This window comes from Orcinus orca, chromosome 13 (assembly GCF_937001465.1).
Source record: "Orcinus orca chromosome 13, mOrcOrc1.1, whole genome shotgun sequence".
In the NCBI taxonomy this organism is placed as follows: domain Eukaryota; kingdom Metazoa; phylum Chordata; class Mammalia; order Artiodactyla; family Delphinidae; genus Orcinus; species Orcinus orca.
Genome location: NC_064571.1, coordinates 85,137,232 through 85,156,640, shown reverse-complemented (window position 1 = coordinate 85,156,640; position 19,409 = coordinate 85,137,232). Strand labels below are relative to the sequence as shown.

The window sequence follows — 19,409 nt, the reverse complement described above, 5'->3', positions numbered from 1 at the left end:
GCTTCCACCGCTCTTGGTGCCTTGTTCCGCAGCGCTGTGAGCTGGAGGACGCGATGACCAGCTTGTTAGGCTTGTACGCAGAGCAGGAGTCTGTAAGCTTTGAGTGAGGAGCGCTCGAGGGCTGGGCCTTCTCTAGGGGAACAGAGTTCCTGGATGGACCTACTGACAATTACTTTGGACGCCTAGCAATCTCTGCCACCAGTTGTTTAATCTGGCCTAATGCATGGCTGTAAATGCTCTGAGACTCACAAGGCTTCAACACTGCAAGCTGCTTCCTACACTCAGAGATCCTTGACCAAAATGAAAGCACGTCCTTAGTTTGACCAAAACGACAAAAGCAGTAAGGCTACTGTGTTTGGTTGTAGCACAGCCACGACTGTGTGTAAATTGTACCTTGATACTATTTTTTTTGGGAAAGGCAGTGTCACCTCATTGTAACCGCTGTGGTACACTGGCTCCCTGAGGTCAGAGAAAGTGGGAAAAGCCATGGGGGAGAGGACAGGGTGGCAACAAGGCCTTGGGCCCAGGAGGAGAGCTCAGTTGAGAAGAGTGACTGATCGCCTGCTGGGGGTGGCCCGGCTCTCTGGGCAGCAGGGCAGTAAGCACTCGTTGCTCCCGTCTGGGCCACTTTTATTAGGATGCTGTGTGTGCTGGGAAGGCCCCAGGACAAACGCCACGGAGCCCCGAGGGCGCGGCCCCGGAAGGTGGGGCGGTGACTGTCCCGCAGCCTTGGGTGCTTGGGTCCTGGCTGGGGGTGGGTTGGGGGCCTGTGGGCCACCACAGGGTCCGTCTGCATCTAAGCTCCTGGCAAAGTTTGCGAGCACATTCCTCGCACTTGCCTTTAACAGCTTGTCAAGTGCGTGGAGGACGTGCTGTTACAGGATAACCATTTGAAAGCATTAGCAAATTCAAACCAGGGCTTGTGTTTGCTTTCTTCTGTCACCGTGTATTCTCTCACTTGCTGGCTCTTAAAAGAACAACCGCCACGATGTAGGGCACCTCAAACTTTAAAATCTTTTGCCAAACCCGAGGGATGCTGTGTGGACAGGCTGGAGTAGGGGGTGTGAGTGAAGGCGGAGGGTCCGCTGCACCCGGAAGGCAGAAGAGCAGGAGGGGGGCGGCTGATGAGTGCCGTTGGCCTCGGTGCCGGGGACGCCACAGTGACTTTGCCGTGCAGGCAGGGGACAGTACAGTAGCAGAAGGAGAGACGCGCAGCAGGAGTTCGCTGCTCCAGGGGCAGGCTGCTGGTGGAAGTCGCAAGGGAAGGTTTCTGTGATGGGAGACACTGGCGCCTACTTCTAGGCCCCGGGGGAAGGGGCTGGGGGCTGGAAGAGTTGATGGCCCCAAAGAGAGGGGGCTGGGAGCTGGGGGGCTCGGCGTCCTGGGTCTCCTCCTGTTGGTCATTGGTCATTGGCTCAGCCAGGACTCAGGCCCCTGCCTCCCTGGGACCTGGAGATAAATTCCAGGTCCAGCCTCTCTGGGTGCATTTCCCTTTGGGAATTTCCACTGTTTGTTAGTCATTCCTTAAAATCTAAAACTTGACAAATAACATCAATACCTGTATAGTCCCGAGTCTGGTTTACAGAGCACTTGGATGTAGTTTGTTTCATTTGCCTCCCTAGGGTCCTAGTCTTGCCTTGCCCTCAGGTGGAGTCATCTGGGGCCTCGTAGAAATGCAGGCTCCCAGGCCCTTGTCCCCTAGGCCTGCTGAAGCAGAATCTCCATTTCCCCAGGGCACGAGTCAGCCCATTAAAGTCTGAGAAGCGTTGCCCTAGAGCAGAGGTGGACCGGGAGCCCCAGCAGGACCCGGACCTTGTTAAAAGGCCACACCCACACCTACTTAAAGGCGATTCCCAGCTTCGCGCCGGGCAGGTTGCTAGAACCCTCCCTGTTGGGAGCCGTTTCCCAGAGTTCCTGATCCATTCGCATTTCTAATCAGTTCCCTGGTGACACTGACCTCGTTGGTCTGGAACCAGCAGCCGCTTCTGACTCCTCCCCTGGGGAGCCTGAGGCCAGGGCTCCTGGGCCTGGCTGAGGACACAAGTATCCAACCTCGAATTCTCGGAGGCAGTAGATTCGAAAAGCTGCTTTCGTTTTCGGTGGGTGGCTTAACTAAGCATTTTAACATCATGTGGGTTTTAGAAGAAGCTGTGGATTGATGAATCCTGGGCCCTTCTGTGCTGGCCCCCAGAAAACGCGGCTTTTCCAGACGGTTGCAAGTAGGCTGCAGTGTGTGGTTTCATCATCCGTTCTCCAGTGGAAGAGGGTCACTATTTTCTCTCCACTTAGAACCTGAAAGATCAAAGCTGTGTGACTGCCAGAGACGCAGCGTTAAAGGCAGAAACCAGGTCAGCTGTTTCCCCTCTTTCTTGTGGTGTGAAAGTTGCCAGTGTTTTTGGCAGCTGCCCAGTTTTGATCTTCCAGTTTGTGTTAAACACTCAAGATCTGCGTGGGCTCCCCCGTCTCCTTTGATTAAACAAACCGTCAGAGTGGCCCTGGTGCCGAAGAGCCAGGCCTGGGAGCACGTGTTCACGAGGGCCCCGTGTGAGAGCAAGACCGTGTGTGTGTGCGCGCACGCCGTGGGCCTTGGCAGTGTTGTCGCCGGCCCCCGGGGAGAACTCGCTAAAAATGAAAGTGAGCTAGATGGTTTTCCTTTGCAAAGTGTTTCCCTGTACGTCCTGGTGTAGATGGTACCTCCGGTCTCACAGCCTGCCCCGCTCCGGCCGTGGGTCACGTGTGAGTAGCACTGACCGCTCTGGAGGCCGGTTGCCTATGGCAGTGAAATGATGGGAAGGGCTCTGGCCTCATTCTCAGCTCAGCTGCTGCTTAGTTGTGGGATCTGGGGGCAAAGTGGGTGGCTTAACTCTCCCTCTGTTTCCATTTCTGTAAAACGGGGGTAACACCGACTTCTCAAAGCACTTGTGAGCCTTACATGCGATTAAGTGGCCCTGTGCCAGTTAGTGATTTATTCAGGCCACTTCACCTGGGACCTTCTTCTCCAAAAGATTTCTGTCTGGATGTTCATTCTTTCAGATAAGCAGCCTTCAGGAAGAACATAGAAAACTGTGCTTTGACCCTGCCAGGTGCCTGCCTCGGGGCCTTTGTGTTAGGAATTCCCTCTGCCGGGAATGCTCTTCCACCAGGCTTTCACGGGGCTAGCTGCCTTGCTTCCTTCATACTCTGCTGCACGTCACCTTCTGAAGAGGCCTTCCTGGTCACCATTGGAGAGTCCCATCCCACAAGTAATCAGAGCAGCCTTATATGTAAGATTTGTAGTAGCCCCCAAACTGGAAAGAACTCAAAAGCCTGTCAGCAGTTGTCTGCATAAGCCAGGTGATGGACAGCTGTTCAGCAAGAAACGGGAATGAGCCGTTGCTGCAGCAGCACGGATGGATCTCAAAGCGAGTGCGAAAGAAGCCGATAAAGAGCAGTGCGTGCCGTAGAATTCCATGTATAGAAAGTCCTAGGAAACGTAGATTATTCTGTGGTGACGGACGCAGATCAGCGGTTTCCTGGGGACCGGAGATTGGGGAGTGAGCAGCTGGGAGGTGGGAATTGCAAAAGGGTGCAAAGAAGCTTCTGGGGGTGATGGGTACGTTCACTGTCTGGATTTGGGCGATGGTTTTGTGGGTGTATGTATGTGCTGTGACTTATCAAATTGTGCACTTTGAATATGGGCAGGTTATTGTACATCAGTTACACCTTCAGAGATGCTTAAAAATTTTTTTAGGCTACTCGTCTGAAGCATTGCTGTCCACCAGAACTTTTTTTTTTTTTTTTTTTTGCGGTACGCGGGCCTCTCACTGCTGTGGCGTCTCCCGTTGCGGAGCACAGGCTCCGGACACACAGGCTCAGCGGCATGGCTCACGGGCCCAACCGCTCTGCGGCATATGAGATCTTCCCGGACCGGGGCACAAACCCGTGTCCCCTGCATCGGCAGGCGGACTCTCAACCACTGCACCACTAGGGAAGCCCCACCAGAACTTTTTGCTTTGATGGAAATGGTCTGCATCTGCTGTATCCAGTATGAGAAGCCGCTCAGCACACATGGCTCTCGAGCACCTGAAATACGCTAGCGCAACTGAGGAATTCAGTTTCCAACTTGATTTCATTGTAATCCATTTACATCTGAATGGGCACATGTATCTAGTGTCTGTCATACTGGACTGCACAGGCGTAAAGCCTTACCTGCTGCTATAACACCCCCGGCGGTGCCACGCACACGCACAATCCTGGGTCTCAGGCTCCAGCTCCTGGAGAAGACTCGAAGCTTCCGCAGGTGCTGGCTGTTTCCCAGGTACACATCCTTGGCTAATGCCGAAGCCTCCGCTAAGAACGCCCTTAATTGAAGCCGTGAGGTCTGAGGTCTTTTTGCAGCTCTCCGCCCCCTGGCACAGAGGTGCTGCCAGTGCCTGTGCCCACGTGAGCAGGTGTTTGCCCTTCTTTGGGGTCTTGATTTTACCTCTCACTCTGTGATTGAGCAGCATCTGCCCAAGTTAAAAAGAAAAAAGCCCTGCAGATCCTGGCATTCTGTCTCTGGTTTCTCATAAATTAGGCATATTAAAATAAACTTAACGACACAGGTGTATTTCAGGTAAGGCTCTTCAGCCATGTTTTATATATGGTCTTTTAGGAAAAGCTGACTATCCCCACAGAGGGTTGGACACTATTAAGGGTTTTTGAGGAGAGCCCTGGGAAGACCTGGTCTTTTCTAGACTCCTGAGCCTAGAGCTGGGAAGATTCTGCCCAGCAACCTTTCTGTTTTGAGTCTATCTTCTCTTTGCTGCTCCTTAAAAATAGAGCACTCTGATACAAAAATCCTGTCTAGGTTCAGGCTTCTCGACAGACCCCCAGCCAAGGAGAAGGCAGCACTGGGGTTCCCGGGGTCAGGCTGGAACCAGGGGCGGAGCTCTGGCTGGATGGGCAGCTGAGGGTAACCGGTGACAGAGCCAAAGGAGCCGCCGAGACACTGACCCTGTGGGCAGGGGGAGCGTCACGGGGAAGGGGGGAAAGATTTTTAGGCAAAGCTCGCGGGTCAAGGAGTTTTAAGACCCCCTCTCCCCTGCAAAAAATAGAATAATTAGGAAGACCCATGTGGAAAGACGGCTATTGCCTGGCGATATTCCCCCACCCCTGCCCCATCTCCTGGTCTGTCTGTCTTTGCTAATCATCTATGACGTTACGCAGGCTGCTCGCGATCTCTGATAGCCCTGTCTGCCTGTCTCCCCACGACTGAATCATTCTCCTTCTGAGATTACACACATTGGACTACTTGTCAACTCATCTTGTCAGACATATCCAGGTGAACCCAGGAAAAGGGAAGACAGAGCAGGGAGGGCTGTGACTACAGACTGTGTGCCATTGGTATTAGATCCATACTTACTGGCAGCAGTAAGCAGAGTAATAATTTGTATTCAGATCAGGCGTGGGGTTTCGAAAAGCCATTTTACTTCATATACTTGTTAAAAGCAAGTCAGAGGATAAGAGAAAGCCCAATGCTTGCTTGGTGCTAAGGGAGATATTCTAGTTGGGTGACGCAGGGGTAACTTACTTCTTCCCAGCGATCATAACAGTTTTATTGCTCGTAAATCGAGGCTGGAGCTGCTGAGCACAACGTGTGTGCAGTGATCTCCTGGCTGTGGTTTTCATCTCTCACGGCCAGAATGGAGATGGTTCGTTCAGCTGTGGGCCCGAGGCTGCTGGGCGGCCCCAGTACAGGCAGGCAGCGGGAAACCCAGAGCGAGCCCATCCTTCCTGCTGCAGGGCGCTCTTGCTGAGACAGGACATCTGGGCACCAGCCCATGGTTCAGGGCCCAGGCAGAGACGAGGGCCAGTCATTTCCTGGACACTCACCCTGAGTCAGAACGCGTGTGTGCTGCGCGGGTTCCGTACAAGAGCAGGAAAAGGCAGAGGGCGGGCGGAGGCTGGTGCCAGGAGTGGAGGGGCTTTGTTAGGAAGCCCGCTGACGGGGACTCTGTGCATGTTTGTAATAATTTCTTAAAAAAAAAAAAAAAGAAAGCCTTATAAGGTATATTTTATATATCATAAAACTCACCCATTTCAATTCTACAAGTCATTGATATCTAGTAGCTTTACCAAGTGATGCAACCATCACCTTAAACCAGTTTGGGGACATTTTCTTCCCCCCAGTAAGGTCCCTCCTGTCCCCTCACAGTTAATCCCCATTCCCACCCCCAGCCCCAGGCAACCGCCGATCTCCTTTCTGTCTCTTTTGCAATCATTTAGCTAATTAGTTTCTGATTAGAGGAGTAGTAGTTTCTTATTTTAGATCACTTGAGTAGCCCCCCGGAAAGAGAAATGGATGGAATGGAGGCCAGAATCCCCTTGGTGGGATTCTCTTCCAGCTGCTCTTTTTAGCTCTTATCTTTTGCCGCCCCTGCCGCTCCCCTGGCTGATGTGCTCCCACTTCTCCACTGTTCCTGTGCCTGGACACCCTCCACCCCATCTTGCAAGACGTAATTCTCCCTGTCGTTGAAGGTCTATCTCAGATGACCCCAATCAGCAAACATTTCCCTGGTGTCCAGACTGGAAATAATTTTCTCTTCTCAGAAACTCAGTGGTGTTTTATTTCTGGCTCGTAGAGTTTCCACATGGCACTTTACTTACTTAAATATGTGCTTTGGGGCTTCCCTGGTGGCGCAGTGGTTGAGGGTCCGCCTGCCGATGCAGGGGACGCGGGTTCGTGCCCCGGTCCGGGAAGATCCCACATGCCGCGGAGCGGCTGGGCCCGTGAGCCATGGCCGCTGAGCCTGCGCTTCCAGAGCCTGTGCTCCACAACGGGGAGGCCACAACAGTGAGAGGCCCGCGTGCTGCAAAAAAAAAAAAAAAAAAAAAATGTGCTTTATCTGCCTTATTAAACAGTGAGTTCGTGAGGACTGAGGTTCTGTCTAATGCATCTTTGTCTCCTAAGTCCTCTTACCCACCCAGTTTCATCTCCTGTCGCTCCCTGAGGGCCCCGTGTGCCTCCTTTGTGGCAGTCATCACAGTTTTGACGGCTGTTTAATGTCGTGCTCACCCTGTGTCCAGTGTCCAGAATGAAAGCAGCCTGGCCCAGTGTCTGGATGTCCTTAGGTTTTCACTCTTCTGGATGCCAGAGCTTAGTTTACCTCCTCTTACCTACTACCTGTCGTCACTACCTGAGTTCTTATTTGAATTAAGTCACAAAAAGTCGTCTTTTTTTTTTGGCCTTGCCACACGGCTTGTGAGATTTTAGCTCTCCGACCAGGGGTTGAACCCAGCCCCTCGGCAGTGAGAGTGCAGAGTCTTAACCACTGACCCACTAGGGAAGTCCCGATAACAAGTAGTCTTAAAATAGATGTGTAAACCAAGTTCTGGGTGATGTGCTTCTCCCCTGCTACAGAGGGTTTTGTTTTTCTCGCTCATTCATGCATACACTCACACGTAATGCACCTCTCATAAAAACATACTAGAGTTCTTCCTAGGAATACAGTTTTTAATCTGCAAGCACCTTATTCTTTTTTCCTCCAACCTCCCATATATCTGGGTCGCTCTGGTGCCTTTGGCTCAGCCTCCCACCCTGAGCAGCTCTGACCACCGCCCCTCCCAACCTTGGGCTGCTCCTGCCGTCTTGCATGTGACTTGTCCAGGGTGGCGCTGCCTTGGCTCCCCTCTGGGCAGCATTGAGGACTGACCGGACTGCAGCCATGGCTCTGCGATCAAGTGGATGAAAGGGCAGAGTCTCGCGGCTCAGGAACTGACCGGTCACCTTCTTCCCAAGCCCAGGTCAGCCCGCCTGACTGCTTAAAGCTGTAGTCGTTGTTTCTTTCCCCCAGGAGCTGCTGGTATCTGTACAGGGTGAAACATGCTGCATGTGGTGTGTCGTAGACTTTCTGTTTCATTCTTGTGTATATATTTATTCTTCCTCTGAGGTGATAAGCATCATGTTTACATCTGTAGCCAGCTTACTGCTGTCTATAAAATAGGTACTCAGTAAATACATGATGAATGAATTCATGAATTCACACATTAGTTATATGATGTTTAAAGCTATTGTATCTCTAGATTCTGTCTCTTATGTATTAGATGCTCAGAAACATACTTAGGTAACTTGATTCACTCAGCCATTGCCACGCTCTGTGTTGAGTGCTGTAGAGAATAGAAAAACTTGAAGCCGCCCCTTGGGATTCGTGGCGTGAGCTTGATAAGACAAATGTAGGGTAGAACCTGTCAAGTCCTTTAAGAAATTTTTTTAAAAAGAAAATATCGGAGGATTTGGAGAGGGAGGGGTCACTTCCTGCTGAGAGGTTGGGATGTTGTTGGAAAAGGTAGCATCTGAGAAATTCCTGGTGGATGGGAAGGCTTTGAACAGCGAATACTGAGATGAAACGTGGCAGATGAGGTTGGACTGTGAGGGTCCAGATGCGGGAGCAGGTTTGGTGTTTATCAGGGACACAACGCCAGAGAAATCCAACAACTGCGTAGGAGGGGTTGGGACGGGCAGAGACTGGGAGGCGGTGCCTCAGTCCAGACGAGGGGCAGTGAGACCACTGAGGGGCAGGGCGGTGAGAAGGCCAGAGGGAGCTCGTGGGCGAGCAGCAGGTCAGAGGGCTGGAGCCCAGGAGGAGAGCGCCGCTAGCAGGGAGTGAGGGGCGGCGGCGGCGGGACAGGGGGCCCGAGGAGGTGGGTGCGGGTGCGTTCTCGCAGCGGTGGGAACGAGGGGCGCGTGTGGGGACGGAGCCCCCCACAGCTCAGCGGAAGCCCAGGTGTGCTCGCGCCAGGGGTGAGTCACCTGCACGGCCTGTCTCCATCCCTTCCCGTCACCCACGGGACCTCGCCTTAAACTCAGCTTTTCAGTATTTACAGCTTAACTCTCGAGGCTAATCCTAGCACGTCATAGCTGATGACACCGTGCCTCTGCCGGGTGCATGACACACGTTGAGCTGTCTAAGCGCCAGACAGAAGTTACCCCAGAAGGCATTTCTGAAATGACTGACAGTCATTAACTGACCATTTATTTGGCAGGAAAGGTGGTTGGTGCAGGCGTTCTTACACACCTTACCAGTATTTTTCAAGTAAATTTCTTTCTCCGTTTTGAAATTTCATATCCTGAATAGTGCATGGAAATCAGATCCCATATTGCCCTAAAAGTTGTGCCTGTGTTGGGTCTTCCCAGTCAAGGTAATTCTGCTAAAAATAAAATTCTCCTTTGCTCGATTGTAAGAAGGAATGCACAAGGTTCCAAAGTCCATACTCCTGTCTCTGTCCTTTTGCGGTCCCGTAATTTCGGCACGTGTCACCAAAGTGCCACATGCGCACAGCCCCAGAAGGCTGCGTGCCACTCGTGCTGACTTAGGGAGAGAGAGCCTGGGGAGGTGAGAACGTAGAGCCTCAGCTTATTTTCTCACTGGGGAGGGACTCCTGTCGGGTTCAGAAGCTGGGGAGTCTGTGCATCGAGGTTCTTGCTCACTGAAGCTTTGTGTCTTTAAGTTGTGGCTCAAAGCTCAACGACCGGCGGGGACGGGCCTGCTTGGCGTGAGCACGCCCAAGTGTGTCAGGAGGGTCTGGTTCTCCGCATTTAATCTGTGGTGACAACTTGCTAAGCCACCATCTTTTGCCTTCTTGCTTCAGGCAGAATAGGGGACCTTAAGACCACTTGTCCCTCCTTTTCCCTTTCTCATCTGCTTTCCTCTCTCTCTCTCCGTTCTTTTCTAGTTCTCTCTCAACATCCACTCATACACGTTCTCAGGAGACAGAAGCCCCCTTCGTTCTGTTTTTCCTTTTAGTCTCCCCTGTTGGGGGCTGTGCTAGGGAGATTGGGGGCTCTGGGCCCCCAGAACTGACCAAAGCCCAGCCCCAGGGCATCAGATGGAGCCTGAGTGAGAATAGGAAGTGTTTGGGCTTCTGTTCCTGTATCTTTAAAGTGCTTCTGTCATTGATTTTTTTTTTCTTTGTTGTAATGATTATCTTTCCACAGACTTCATAGCCCAGTAATAGAAGGTTATTATTGTTGTGAAATATAGACAGATGTAGACTTTTCATTAGTTATATATTCATTTGTAAGGTAAAATCGTTACTTACAGAGAATGTAAGAATGAATAAGGCTGTCATGCTTGTGCTGGTCAGGTTTTAGGGAAGTTTAATTATCACCGTGTGTTCTCTAACCTTCTTGCTGTCCTTACTTTAGATTAAAAAGGAAATGGAATAAGGATTTTTTTTTCTGTTTTTGTTTTTTAGATTCAGAATATGAACAACATAATCTCCTTCCCTCTGGACAGTTTGCTGAAGGGGGACCTAAAAGGAGTGAAAGGGGTATGACACGAAGAGTCCTGTCACGGGGGGCGGCTTTCATAGGACGTGGAATCGCGTCACGCTGGCCAGTCGGGGCAGCCGCGGCCTCGAGCCTTCTCCCTGGGATGGCGGGGTGGCGCTGTGCTGCCTTGGGCTCCCTTGACTGCCCATCGTGGCACCACCTTCCGGCCCTAACAGTGGTGACCCGTGGCCTTTCCGGCTGTCCTGCTGGTGCTCCTGATGTGGAAGGGAAAGAAACAGCTCTTCCGGAAACTGCCAACGACTTTTGGGTTCTGCCGGTTGAGCAGGGAACCCTGTGTGAAGTCTGGTTTTTACAGCTAGCGTGTCACTGATTGAGCCCTGGGAGAGGATCCTTGCAGGGTGGTTTCCTGAAGGGAGAATGGGCACCAGCAAGGCCTGAGCCGCCTTTATTTTTCTGTCCTGCAAAGGATGCTCGTTGTTGAGGCCTCGCCTTGCCTCGTACAAACACTTGAGCCGTGAACTGTTTTCCCGGGCACGTGCGTGGGGACAGTCAGGGTCGAGTGCTGTGTGGGCACCAGGCACCGAGCAGAAAGTTGCTCTCACACGTCATTGGCCCAGACAGGTGTGTGATGGGAAAGAGAGGCAATCGTGCCCCAGTTCTTAGGCGACCGAGTGCTCTGACGGGATCCACACGTGATCCCTGGCGGCCTCTGGCACATCCGGAAGCCCAGCCGATTACGGGGGCCTCTGCAGGGGCAGAAGTGCCAGGAGAGCTGTTGGGGCAAGGAGTCTGGGCCCGGGGAGCCGTTAGGACACGGAGCAACACTGCTCAGCATCCCCTGGGGGCCCGGAGAACACGTCCGGCGAGAACCAGGAAAGCGGGAGGGAAGGGCACACAAAGCAGAGGGGAAAATGCCCGTCTGCAGCAGCATGACGCGGCCCTGCAAGGGGATGCCAGTCTGCAGCAGCATGACGCGGCCCTGCAAGGGGATGCCAGTCTGCAGCAGCATGACACGGCCCTGCAAGGGGATGCCAGTCTGCAGCAGTATGACGCGGCCCTGCAAGGGGCCCTGGGTCGGCGGCGCTGCATAGTGGGACGTGAGGCTTACGGGGTGGGCAGACGCCTTCCTGGAGGCTTTAGGTGCCAGGCTGTGGAGCTTAGGCCTAGTCAGAGGCCAAAGAAGAGTCAAAAAAAGAAAAAAATCCCCACAACGAAGGGGTTTTCTCTTCTAAAAGACCCCTGTTAAAGGGAGCATAAATACGTGGGAACCAAATTTGATATAATTTCTAGTGGCTCAGTATATTTTTGAGTCAGGCTTTATCAGAGAATATGAGGTCCTGAGTTCCAGGCAGAATTGTGGAATCGGGAGACCTCAGGAGAAGGTGAATGGCTTTTATATTCTTGTTTTGGGGTCCAGATCAGGGGTACATGTGTTGAGGAGATTCCTATATTAATAGAAAAAAATCAGAGTCCCTTTCTTTTAGAGAGAGATACTAAAGTACTTGAAGATTAAATGTTATGTCTTTCCAGGTTTAATTTCAGAATAATCTCAGGGCAGAGGGCGGGGTATAAGTGAAACAGGATGGGCTGTGAGTTGATACTTGCTATAGCTAGCTGACAGGTACGTTATATAATTCTCTCCACCGTTGTCTGTGTGCATTTGGTATATTCTATAATAAAAATTTCTTAAAGAGAAAGAAAACTAAATGCTACCGCTAGTCTGATTAAAAGCTTGTGCTCTAAGCTCTCCATTTATCCTGGGATCACATACGTCATTTATTGCAGAAATTAATACTCTTTTCAGGGCTAGTCTAGGGATAAGTTTATTTTGCCCAGAAATTAATGATTAGTCCTGTTTAATTTATGCCTCTCTGTTTACAGGATCTGAAAAAGCCTTTTGATAAAGCTTGGAAGGACTATGAAACAAAAATGTGAGTATTTTCATTTAAAAAAGTAAGCATAGGTAATTTGAGATTTTAATTTTAAATCGAGCCTTTATTGCTTAAAGGTATTGTCTAAATAAACCTTAATCCAGGAAAGAATTCACCCAAAACTGTGTTGCTGTGGTTTGTTTTGATACCAGATGCTTTCATACCGGATGTCCACATTCATGATGTCAACCTCTTTAAACTGTTTTTTCCTCATCCCTCCTCTTGTGTCCCAATGGCTACAGAATGTTATTTTCAGGAACGTTAATTGGCTTCTACTGGTTGACTTCAGGCACTTGTTGTAACATTTCTGATCACAGTTTCTCATTTCCTGGAGTGGAGAGGATTGAGCTAGCTAGAATTGGGCTAGCGATTGTGGGAATGATGATTTCAATTATTTTAAATACTTGAGAAATAGAAAATATTTTTAAATGCCTCATGCTTGCTTTGTAATTGCTGTGCATTGAGTAATAGAGTTTTCTCAGTGGAATTAGAAACTTTTATATGAAGCCATCTGGTAAAGTGGGACACGATAAGAAGAAAGCCTTTTCAGATGTAACTACACGTATTTAATTGGGTTTGTTTGTTTTTACCAGCCTTGGGTCTCTATTCAGAGCTGAAGGATCACCAAGGAATCCCAAACCTTTGGTACTCATCCCATCCTGGAAATCTTAAGTTCCCATACTCCAGATTCCAGAGTCTCACTAATGGCACACATTCGTATGTCAGCACAGATACAGTATTAAACCAGAATGCTTTGAAGGTCGGCTCAACCCAGAGAGGCTCCAGACTCACTACCCCGGGCTCATTAGCATCCTGCATCTGTGTGTGGGTTCAGTGCAGTGAATAAGGAAAGGGTCCACGTTCCTCTTTACAGGTGGGAAACCTGGGCTTGGTACTTGCTGCTGGTCACCCACGAGAAGCTAGTTGAGCCAAGGGCAGGACATGGATTTGCCGACTTCATTGAGCTGCCGTCGCTGCTGCCCTCGAGGGCCTTAGAGGAAATGCTTCTGTGCACTTCTGAACCAGGGACAGGAGAGGGTCTCTGAAGAGGGTTGCCTGAGAGAGTCTTCTCCTTCTGAAAGGAAAAGGTTTGAAAGAGGAATGAGATCAAATTCTGTAAAATCAAGACACACGTAGATAAGGTGAGGACAGAGGTACTCACAAAATCCCAGAATTGGAGAACAAAGGAGCAGCACCCTTTAAAACTCAGAGTAATTCTGGGATAAATTAAAAAATTAGCTCTACCCCTTTACACGTAAGATTGATTTTTCCTGAGAGGCCCTGTGATATGCAACAAACAGCTTTAAGACATCTTTTCAGTTCCTGGCCTGTCGTTCCATACCTGACCATTACAAGAGTGACCGACATCTGGGCCACGTCTTGATCCCTTTGCGGTGGCGTCAGGGGAGGCTTGGAGTTGTGTGATTGTCCCCGGGGCCCTCCAGTCACGCTGCCTCCCTGGTGCACGAGCCCCTTTAACAACACCCTCACCAAACGGTCACCTTTTCTTTACGTTCTTAACTCACCCAGTCAAGTCACTGCGGGTCTGCTGTGTGCCCAGTGCTGTGCTTCAAGATAAAGAACAAGGATTAGAAACTACATTTCTCGCCTCTTCCTAAATACCCCCTCCCCAAATGATGGGGCCTCTGGACCCAGAAGAACCCATTTCATGTTGAACAGCTTCCTAAGACACGCTGCCTGCGTTGTGTAGTGTCTGCCTTGGGGCTCTGCAGGAAAAGTCTGCGCCCTCCTCTTCATGGCACCCTTTATATTTTTGAGTGCTTTCCGTGGCTTTTGTTTAGCCTCCTTTTGTCCAGGATAAAAATCCAGTTACTAGTCCAAGCCCTTACTAACCGATGTGACGCATGGCTGCCTCACCCTGGTCACCTGTCTCGGGATGCACTCCGGGGGTCAGCTGGTACCCTGACCCACACACTGGACTCGAGCACAGGCGAGCATGAGAGAGACGTGGAAAGGGGAACGAAGCTTAAAAACGGGAAAGGTCACTTGTTTTCTTCTGTGATGATGGGCACTGTCCTAGTCGAGTTGCTCTGGAAGCATTTCTTGGGTCGATACTCAACAGAAAGGGCCAAGGTTGACATGTTTATGACGAAACGCTTTTTCCTTTCCAGTGAGTTCGAGGCCGTCCTGTTCTGGAAAGGCTCGGCGAGCATTTGTGTCCAGGGTGGGTGTCGGGATCACAGCGGGGCGCTCTCCAGTCTGGAGGTGTCTTGATTGAGTCTCACCTTTTCCACACGTAGAACCAAGATAGAAAAAGAGAAGAAGGAGCATGCCAAGCTGCACGGGATGATCCGCACGGAGATCAGCGGGGCTGAGATCGCAGAGGAGATGGAGAAGGAGCGGCGGTTCTTCCAGCTGCAGATGTGCGAGGTACGTCCGCCAGGCGCTTCAGGCAATGCCAGGTGCACTGCTGGACCCTGCCGCCCAGTTTCTGTCGTTCAGGGGGCCTGGGGCTCCTGGAGGGTCGGGCTAGACTAGCCCAGCTCCAGCCTTTCTGAAGGAGCGACTCACTTGAAAGCGGGTTCTTTCTGTATCCACACGCGCACACTCGCCCCCCGCTGTGGTGTTCTTAAGGAGGTGCCGGGGGCGGGGCGGTGAGGCCCCAGCCGTGGTCCCCTCTATGAGTGTGAGAGCCTCTGCAAGTGCGTGCCCCCAGGCTCCGCTTGCTCGGGTGGGGACGTTCCCCAAGGCCAGAGGCCCAGGCACCCTGGGGAGGTCCTCTGTCCTGCTCCACCGGCGGCCCAAGTCCTCCCCTCGGGGAGGGGAGAATGTCAGGACTGACATTCAGAACATTTCTCTGCTGGAGGCTCAGGGGTGGAAAATATCGAAGACCAATCGTGCAGGCCTTTGCTTCCAGCCTTTTTTATACCTTGCTTGGGGGTCTGTTTGTGGAAACAGTTTACCCCTCGGCCTGAGGGTTCGCTCCTCCGGGCGGTGGCAGTGAAGCGTGAGCGTGGTGGCACTTGTGTTCCCTCCTGTAGCCAGGCAGACTTATGTTTTGAGTGTCCACAATGCAGGGGTGATACTTGTGACAGGTGTTGAAACTAGGTTCAGCCAGCTCTCGATTCCCTGTAAGCAGTCCACAGCAGAGCTCATCAAAAGGCACTTTTTGATTTTAGAACGTTTGTTAATTTGTTAATTACAGTAGGAGCCTAGTCTTTGTAGATGCATGCCTTAGGAGTATATTAAAATGCGTTTCTATTCCCAGAGCAAACTCTTAAGTGGTCAGCAGAGGGGAATCAGTCCCAGGGATCGGGGATATCTGTCTGGTATTAGTACAGCCACTCCGGCTCTCTTTTGGTTTCTATTTGCATGGGATTTCTCTCTCCAGCCTTTTACTTTCAACTTATGTGTATCTTTGGATCTACAGTGTGTTTCCTGTAGACAATCTATATTTGGATCATGTTTTTTTTATCCAGTCTGACAGTCTCTGCCTTCTGATGGGGTTGTTTAGTCATTCACATGATGTTACTGTTGATGTGGTTGGGTTTGTATCTGCTCTTTTACTTTTTTGTTTCTTATGTCTTTTTTGTTCCTCTGTCCCTCCTTTGCTGCTTTGTTTTTCATTATGTGCCTTTTTTTTTTTTTTTTTTTTTTGCGGTACGCGGGCCTCTCACTGTTGTGGCCTCTCCCGTTGCGGAGCACAGGCTCCTGACGCACAGGCTCAGAGGCCGTGGCTCACGGGGCTCAGCCGCTCCACGGCATGTGGGATCTTCCCGGACCGGGGCACGAACCCGCGTCCCCTGCATCGGCAGGCGGACTCTCAACCACTGCGCCACCAGGGAAGCCCCATTATGTGACTTTTTAGAAAGTTAACTAAGCTCAGAGTGTTATTGTAGATAGGAGAGTGGATGCTTTTATACACGTGCTGTTTTATAAACAGACATCACATATAATACCTGCCCGACCCGTTTCACACAGTGTTGGAGAGATCATCCCGGGCAATAGAGACAGGGACGAAGAAACCGCTGTGTGTTATACAGACACGGTATTGCTCTTATTGACTCGGGGTAAAATTAAGTAGTGGTGTTTCACAGGGAGTGGATTTGGGAAGGGTGTGTGTGTGAGTTCAGGATGAGCTCTCTTTTTGCCTAGTGAGGAGGAAAGCTATTGACGTAAACTCTGCAGGGCTGCTTGTTAAAGTATGTTTAGTGACTGAGAGACTCAGCCAGCGTTAGTGTCATACCCTCGAGGTGAGGGTGCGGGTTCCATCCTCAGCTCTGTCATTGCTTTCTGGGACACGCATTCAGCACTGGGCTCTTTTCCTCGTCTGGGTGAATGGGTTGTGTGGACTGGTCACATAGGTTATTTTATTGGAAAAACGCTATCTACCCGACGTCTCTAAGTCACACACGTGAGTCATCTGTTGGGCGGGTCCCCAAGTGGCCGTCGGGCCCCAGTCTGTGCCGAGCATCACGGGGTCCCTGCGGTTGGTGGGGTCTGGCACTCCTTGCAGGCACAGAAGCGGAGGTGGGCTGACCGGGCACTGAGGTTGGAGTTTACAGAGGAGCACACATCTGATGAAGCCTGTACACACGGACCAGACACACCTGGGCTGGAAGGAAAGAGCGTCCGAAAAGCAGTCCCTGAGAACCCAACCCCTCAGAGTGAACAGATTGCTGCAGTTAAAATCATTTAAAAATTGTTCAACCATTTCCTCAAACTGAAGTTCTCAAGTTTTGTAAACGTTTGATGTTGTTTAGGTGTTTAAAGTTTTAGTTGCATGGGGTCTAGTGTAGAAAAGTGACTTCCAGGTGTTTGTTTTAAAGCTGTGGAACTTTTTCTTCAAAATGAATCTTATAAAGACAGTATGCCAGATAGATAATACAGAGCTTCCGTGAATTGAGAACGTATGAGAGATCCGCTCTCGCTTTTTTATGATTATAAAAATAAGTGCTTTAAAAAATTGGCCAGTATATATGTGTGTGTATGTATATATGTGTATATATATAAAAGAAATCAAAAATCACCACAGATTTTACTTACCAAAAGATTACCGCTTTGACATTTAGCTAAACATCTTTCAGATATCCCTGTTATACGTACATACAGACAATTTGTATAAACAGGATCATTCTCCACTGCTGCTTTGTAACCTGATTATTTTCACTCACTAGTGTGCTACGGACATCTTTCCATGTCAGGAAGTCTCTGCTTTATTGGCTTAATGGCTACATAGCCCTTCTCTCTGTGGATGTACCACACTTTAATTCCCCATTCATTACATTTAGGTTGTTGCCACTTTTCACTTTTACAAACAAGTCTGCAACGAACCTTCTTTTCTATTCATCTTTGTAAACTTTTATGATTATCTTCTCAGAATAAGTTCCCGTAAGTAGAATTTCTGGGTCAAAGGGTACGTGCATTTTATCGTTTGACGCATGGCCAAGTATCTTATTAACCATTTAACCATTTTGATACATTGCCAGACATCTTATTTAATTAACAGAGAATAAGTTATCAGAAAGGAGGGAGATGAGGACGTCAAGGAAAAAGGCAGTGGCAGTTGACGTAGTTACCGTTTCAGCTTCCCTCTTCCAGCTGGGCTGCCGGCTGACCTGGGAGGCCACTTGAACGCAAGTTTCCCAGGTTACAGCTGAGATGCCTGTGGTCAGCAGGGGTCAGCAGCTCTTTCGGGGTCATTCGGTCTTAGAGGCAACGCATTCTCAGAGTTGTTGACACCCTATTTCAGCAGTGGAAGGGACAGGGAATTTATGGAGTCTTTGTTCTATAAACTTTTAGCAAAGAACAAGTGTATTTCCGGATGCTTGTTTTGTAGATCCCTGGGGCTTTCTGATGTCTTAGTGGTTGTTAATGAAGTCTCCAAGTTAAAAATGGCTTTAATTTATTTGAATTTAAAATTCTTTTTTTTTTTTAAACAATCACGATGTTTTTTTAAAAGTATCAGGGAAGTGTTTTAGTATTAGAGACATGGAGACAAAGTCTCAACTACAGAAGACTAGCAGTAAGTGTTTAAACGATGACCTGCCTAAAGAAAGGGACCTGGGACAGAGTATGTGGACAGCAGTGTTTGAGATGGGTAGAATCCCCTTCATTCGCACTGTCATTCTTCCACACAACTAGGGCAAAAATTTCTCCTAGCTGGTTAAGACAGAATGTTTTATTACTGGAAGTTCTTGGCACTTAAAGTTAAGCATTTACTTACCTGTATGTGAGATAATTCATGTGGCACCAGACTGAAAGAAACATTTAGTTATGGCATTCAAAAAACATTAAGCATCTACCATGAGCCCTTCGCATTGTACAAGATGTCAGAGAAGTAGAAGAGGTGATCTGTCCTCAGAGGCTCACGTTCAGCTCATATTCTGCTTCTATCTATGACATTTCCTGTTTTGTTTTGTTTTTTAACAGTATCTGCTGAAGGTCAATGAAATTAAGATTAAAAAGGGAGTGGATTTACTTCAGAATCTGATCAAATATTTTCATGCCCAATGCAAGTAAGTTCTTTTTCTTTGTTACGATGGTCTTTCAGGTGTTTCTTTCTTTATGGCAACTTCTGGGAGATCTGTAGTGTTGTGTCGGGGAAAGTAAACACTTATTTAAAACTCTGTAGTGAAAGGAATGAAACAGTGATGCAGGCTACAACACAGATGAACCTAGAAAACGTGTAAAGTGGAAGAAGCCAGACGTAAAAGACCACGTACTGGATGGCTCCGTTTGTTTGAAAGGTCGGGAATAGGCAGGTCCACAGAGGCGGAAAGCAGATTGGTGACTGCCAGGGCTTGAGGCGGGGGGCAGGGGGGAGTTACTGCCGGCGGGCACAGGGTCTCTTTTCGGGGCCACGAAAATATCCTGGAATTAGATAGGGCTGATGATTACGCAACTTTGTGAATAAATACACTAAAAACCACTGAACTGTACACTTTAAAAGGGTGGATTTTATGGTTTGAGTTCTATATCTCAAAAACTAAAAGTAATGTAAAAATCTACATTATCAAATATATACCTATTTTTGCTTTTTTCGTAAAGTGGCAAACTAGTTTGATTCTCGGATATTCGTTATTTGTTAAAAGAGAAATGAGATGGTGTTAATGCAGTGTCTTAAATTAACAGAATACTTTCATGTATTACTTATCATATAAAACAAATGACAGTACTGAGCAGAGGAGGCTGTGTGTGGAAGCGGAGGAGGACCTTGCAGGTCTGGGAGCCGCTCGTGTTCTCAACTTCACCGTGTCCGTCAG

General features: G+C 49.5%; 1 protein-coding gene across 7 annotated transcripts in view; it reads left to right on the top strand.

The window, feature by feature from the left end:
* The window catches only part of ASAP2 (ArfGAP with SH3 domain, ankyrin repeat and PH domain 2), a 157,070-nt gene that overhangs the window by 78,073 nt on the left and 59,588 nt on the right, over positions 1-19,409 (top strand). For 6 of the 7 annotated variants that reach the window (XM_012534849.3, XM_033437469.2, XM_049695906.1 and 3 more), the window contains exons 4-7: positions 10,216-10,290; positions 12,134-12,183; positions 14,445-14,574; positions 18,577-18,662. In XM_012534849.3, the coding sequence (XP_012390303.1) occupies positions 10,216-10,290; positions 12,134-12,183; positions 14,445-14,574; positions 18,577-18,662 (341 nt within the window). The remainder of the gene's footprint in view (positions 1-10,215; positions 10,291-12,133; positions 12,184-14,444; positions 14,575-18,576; positions 18,663-19,409) is intronic. The other variant, XM_049695908.1, reaches the window with a different exon arrangement.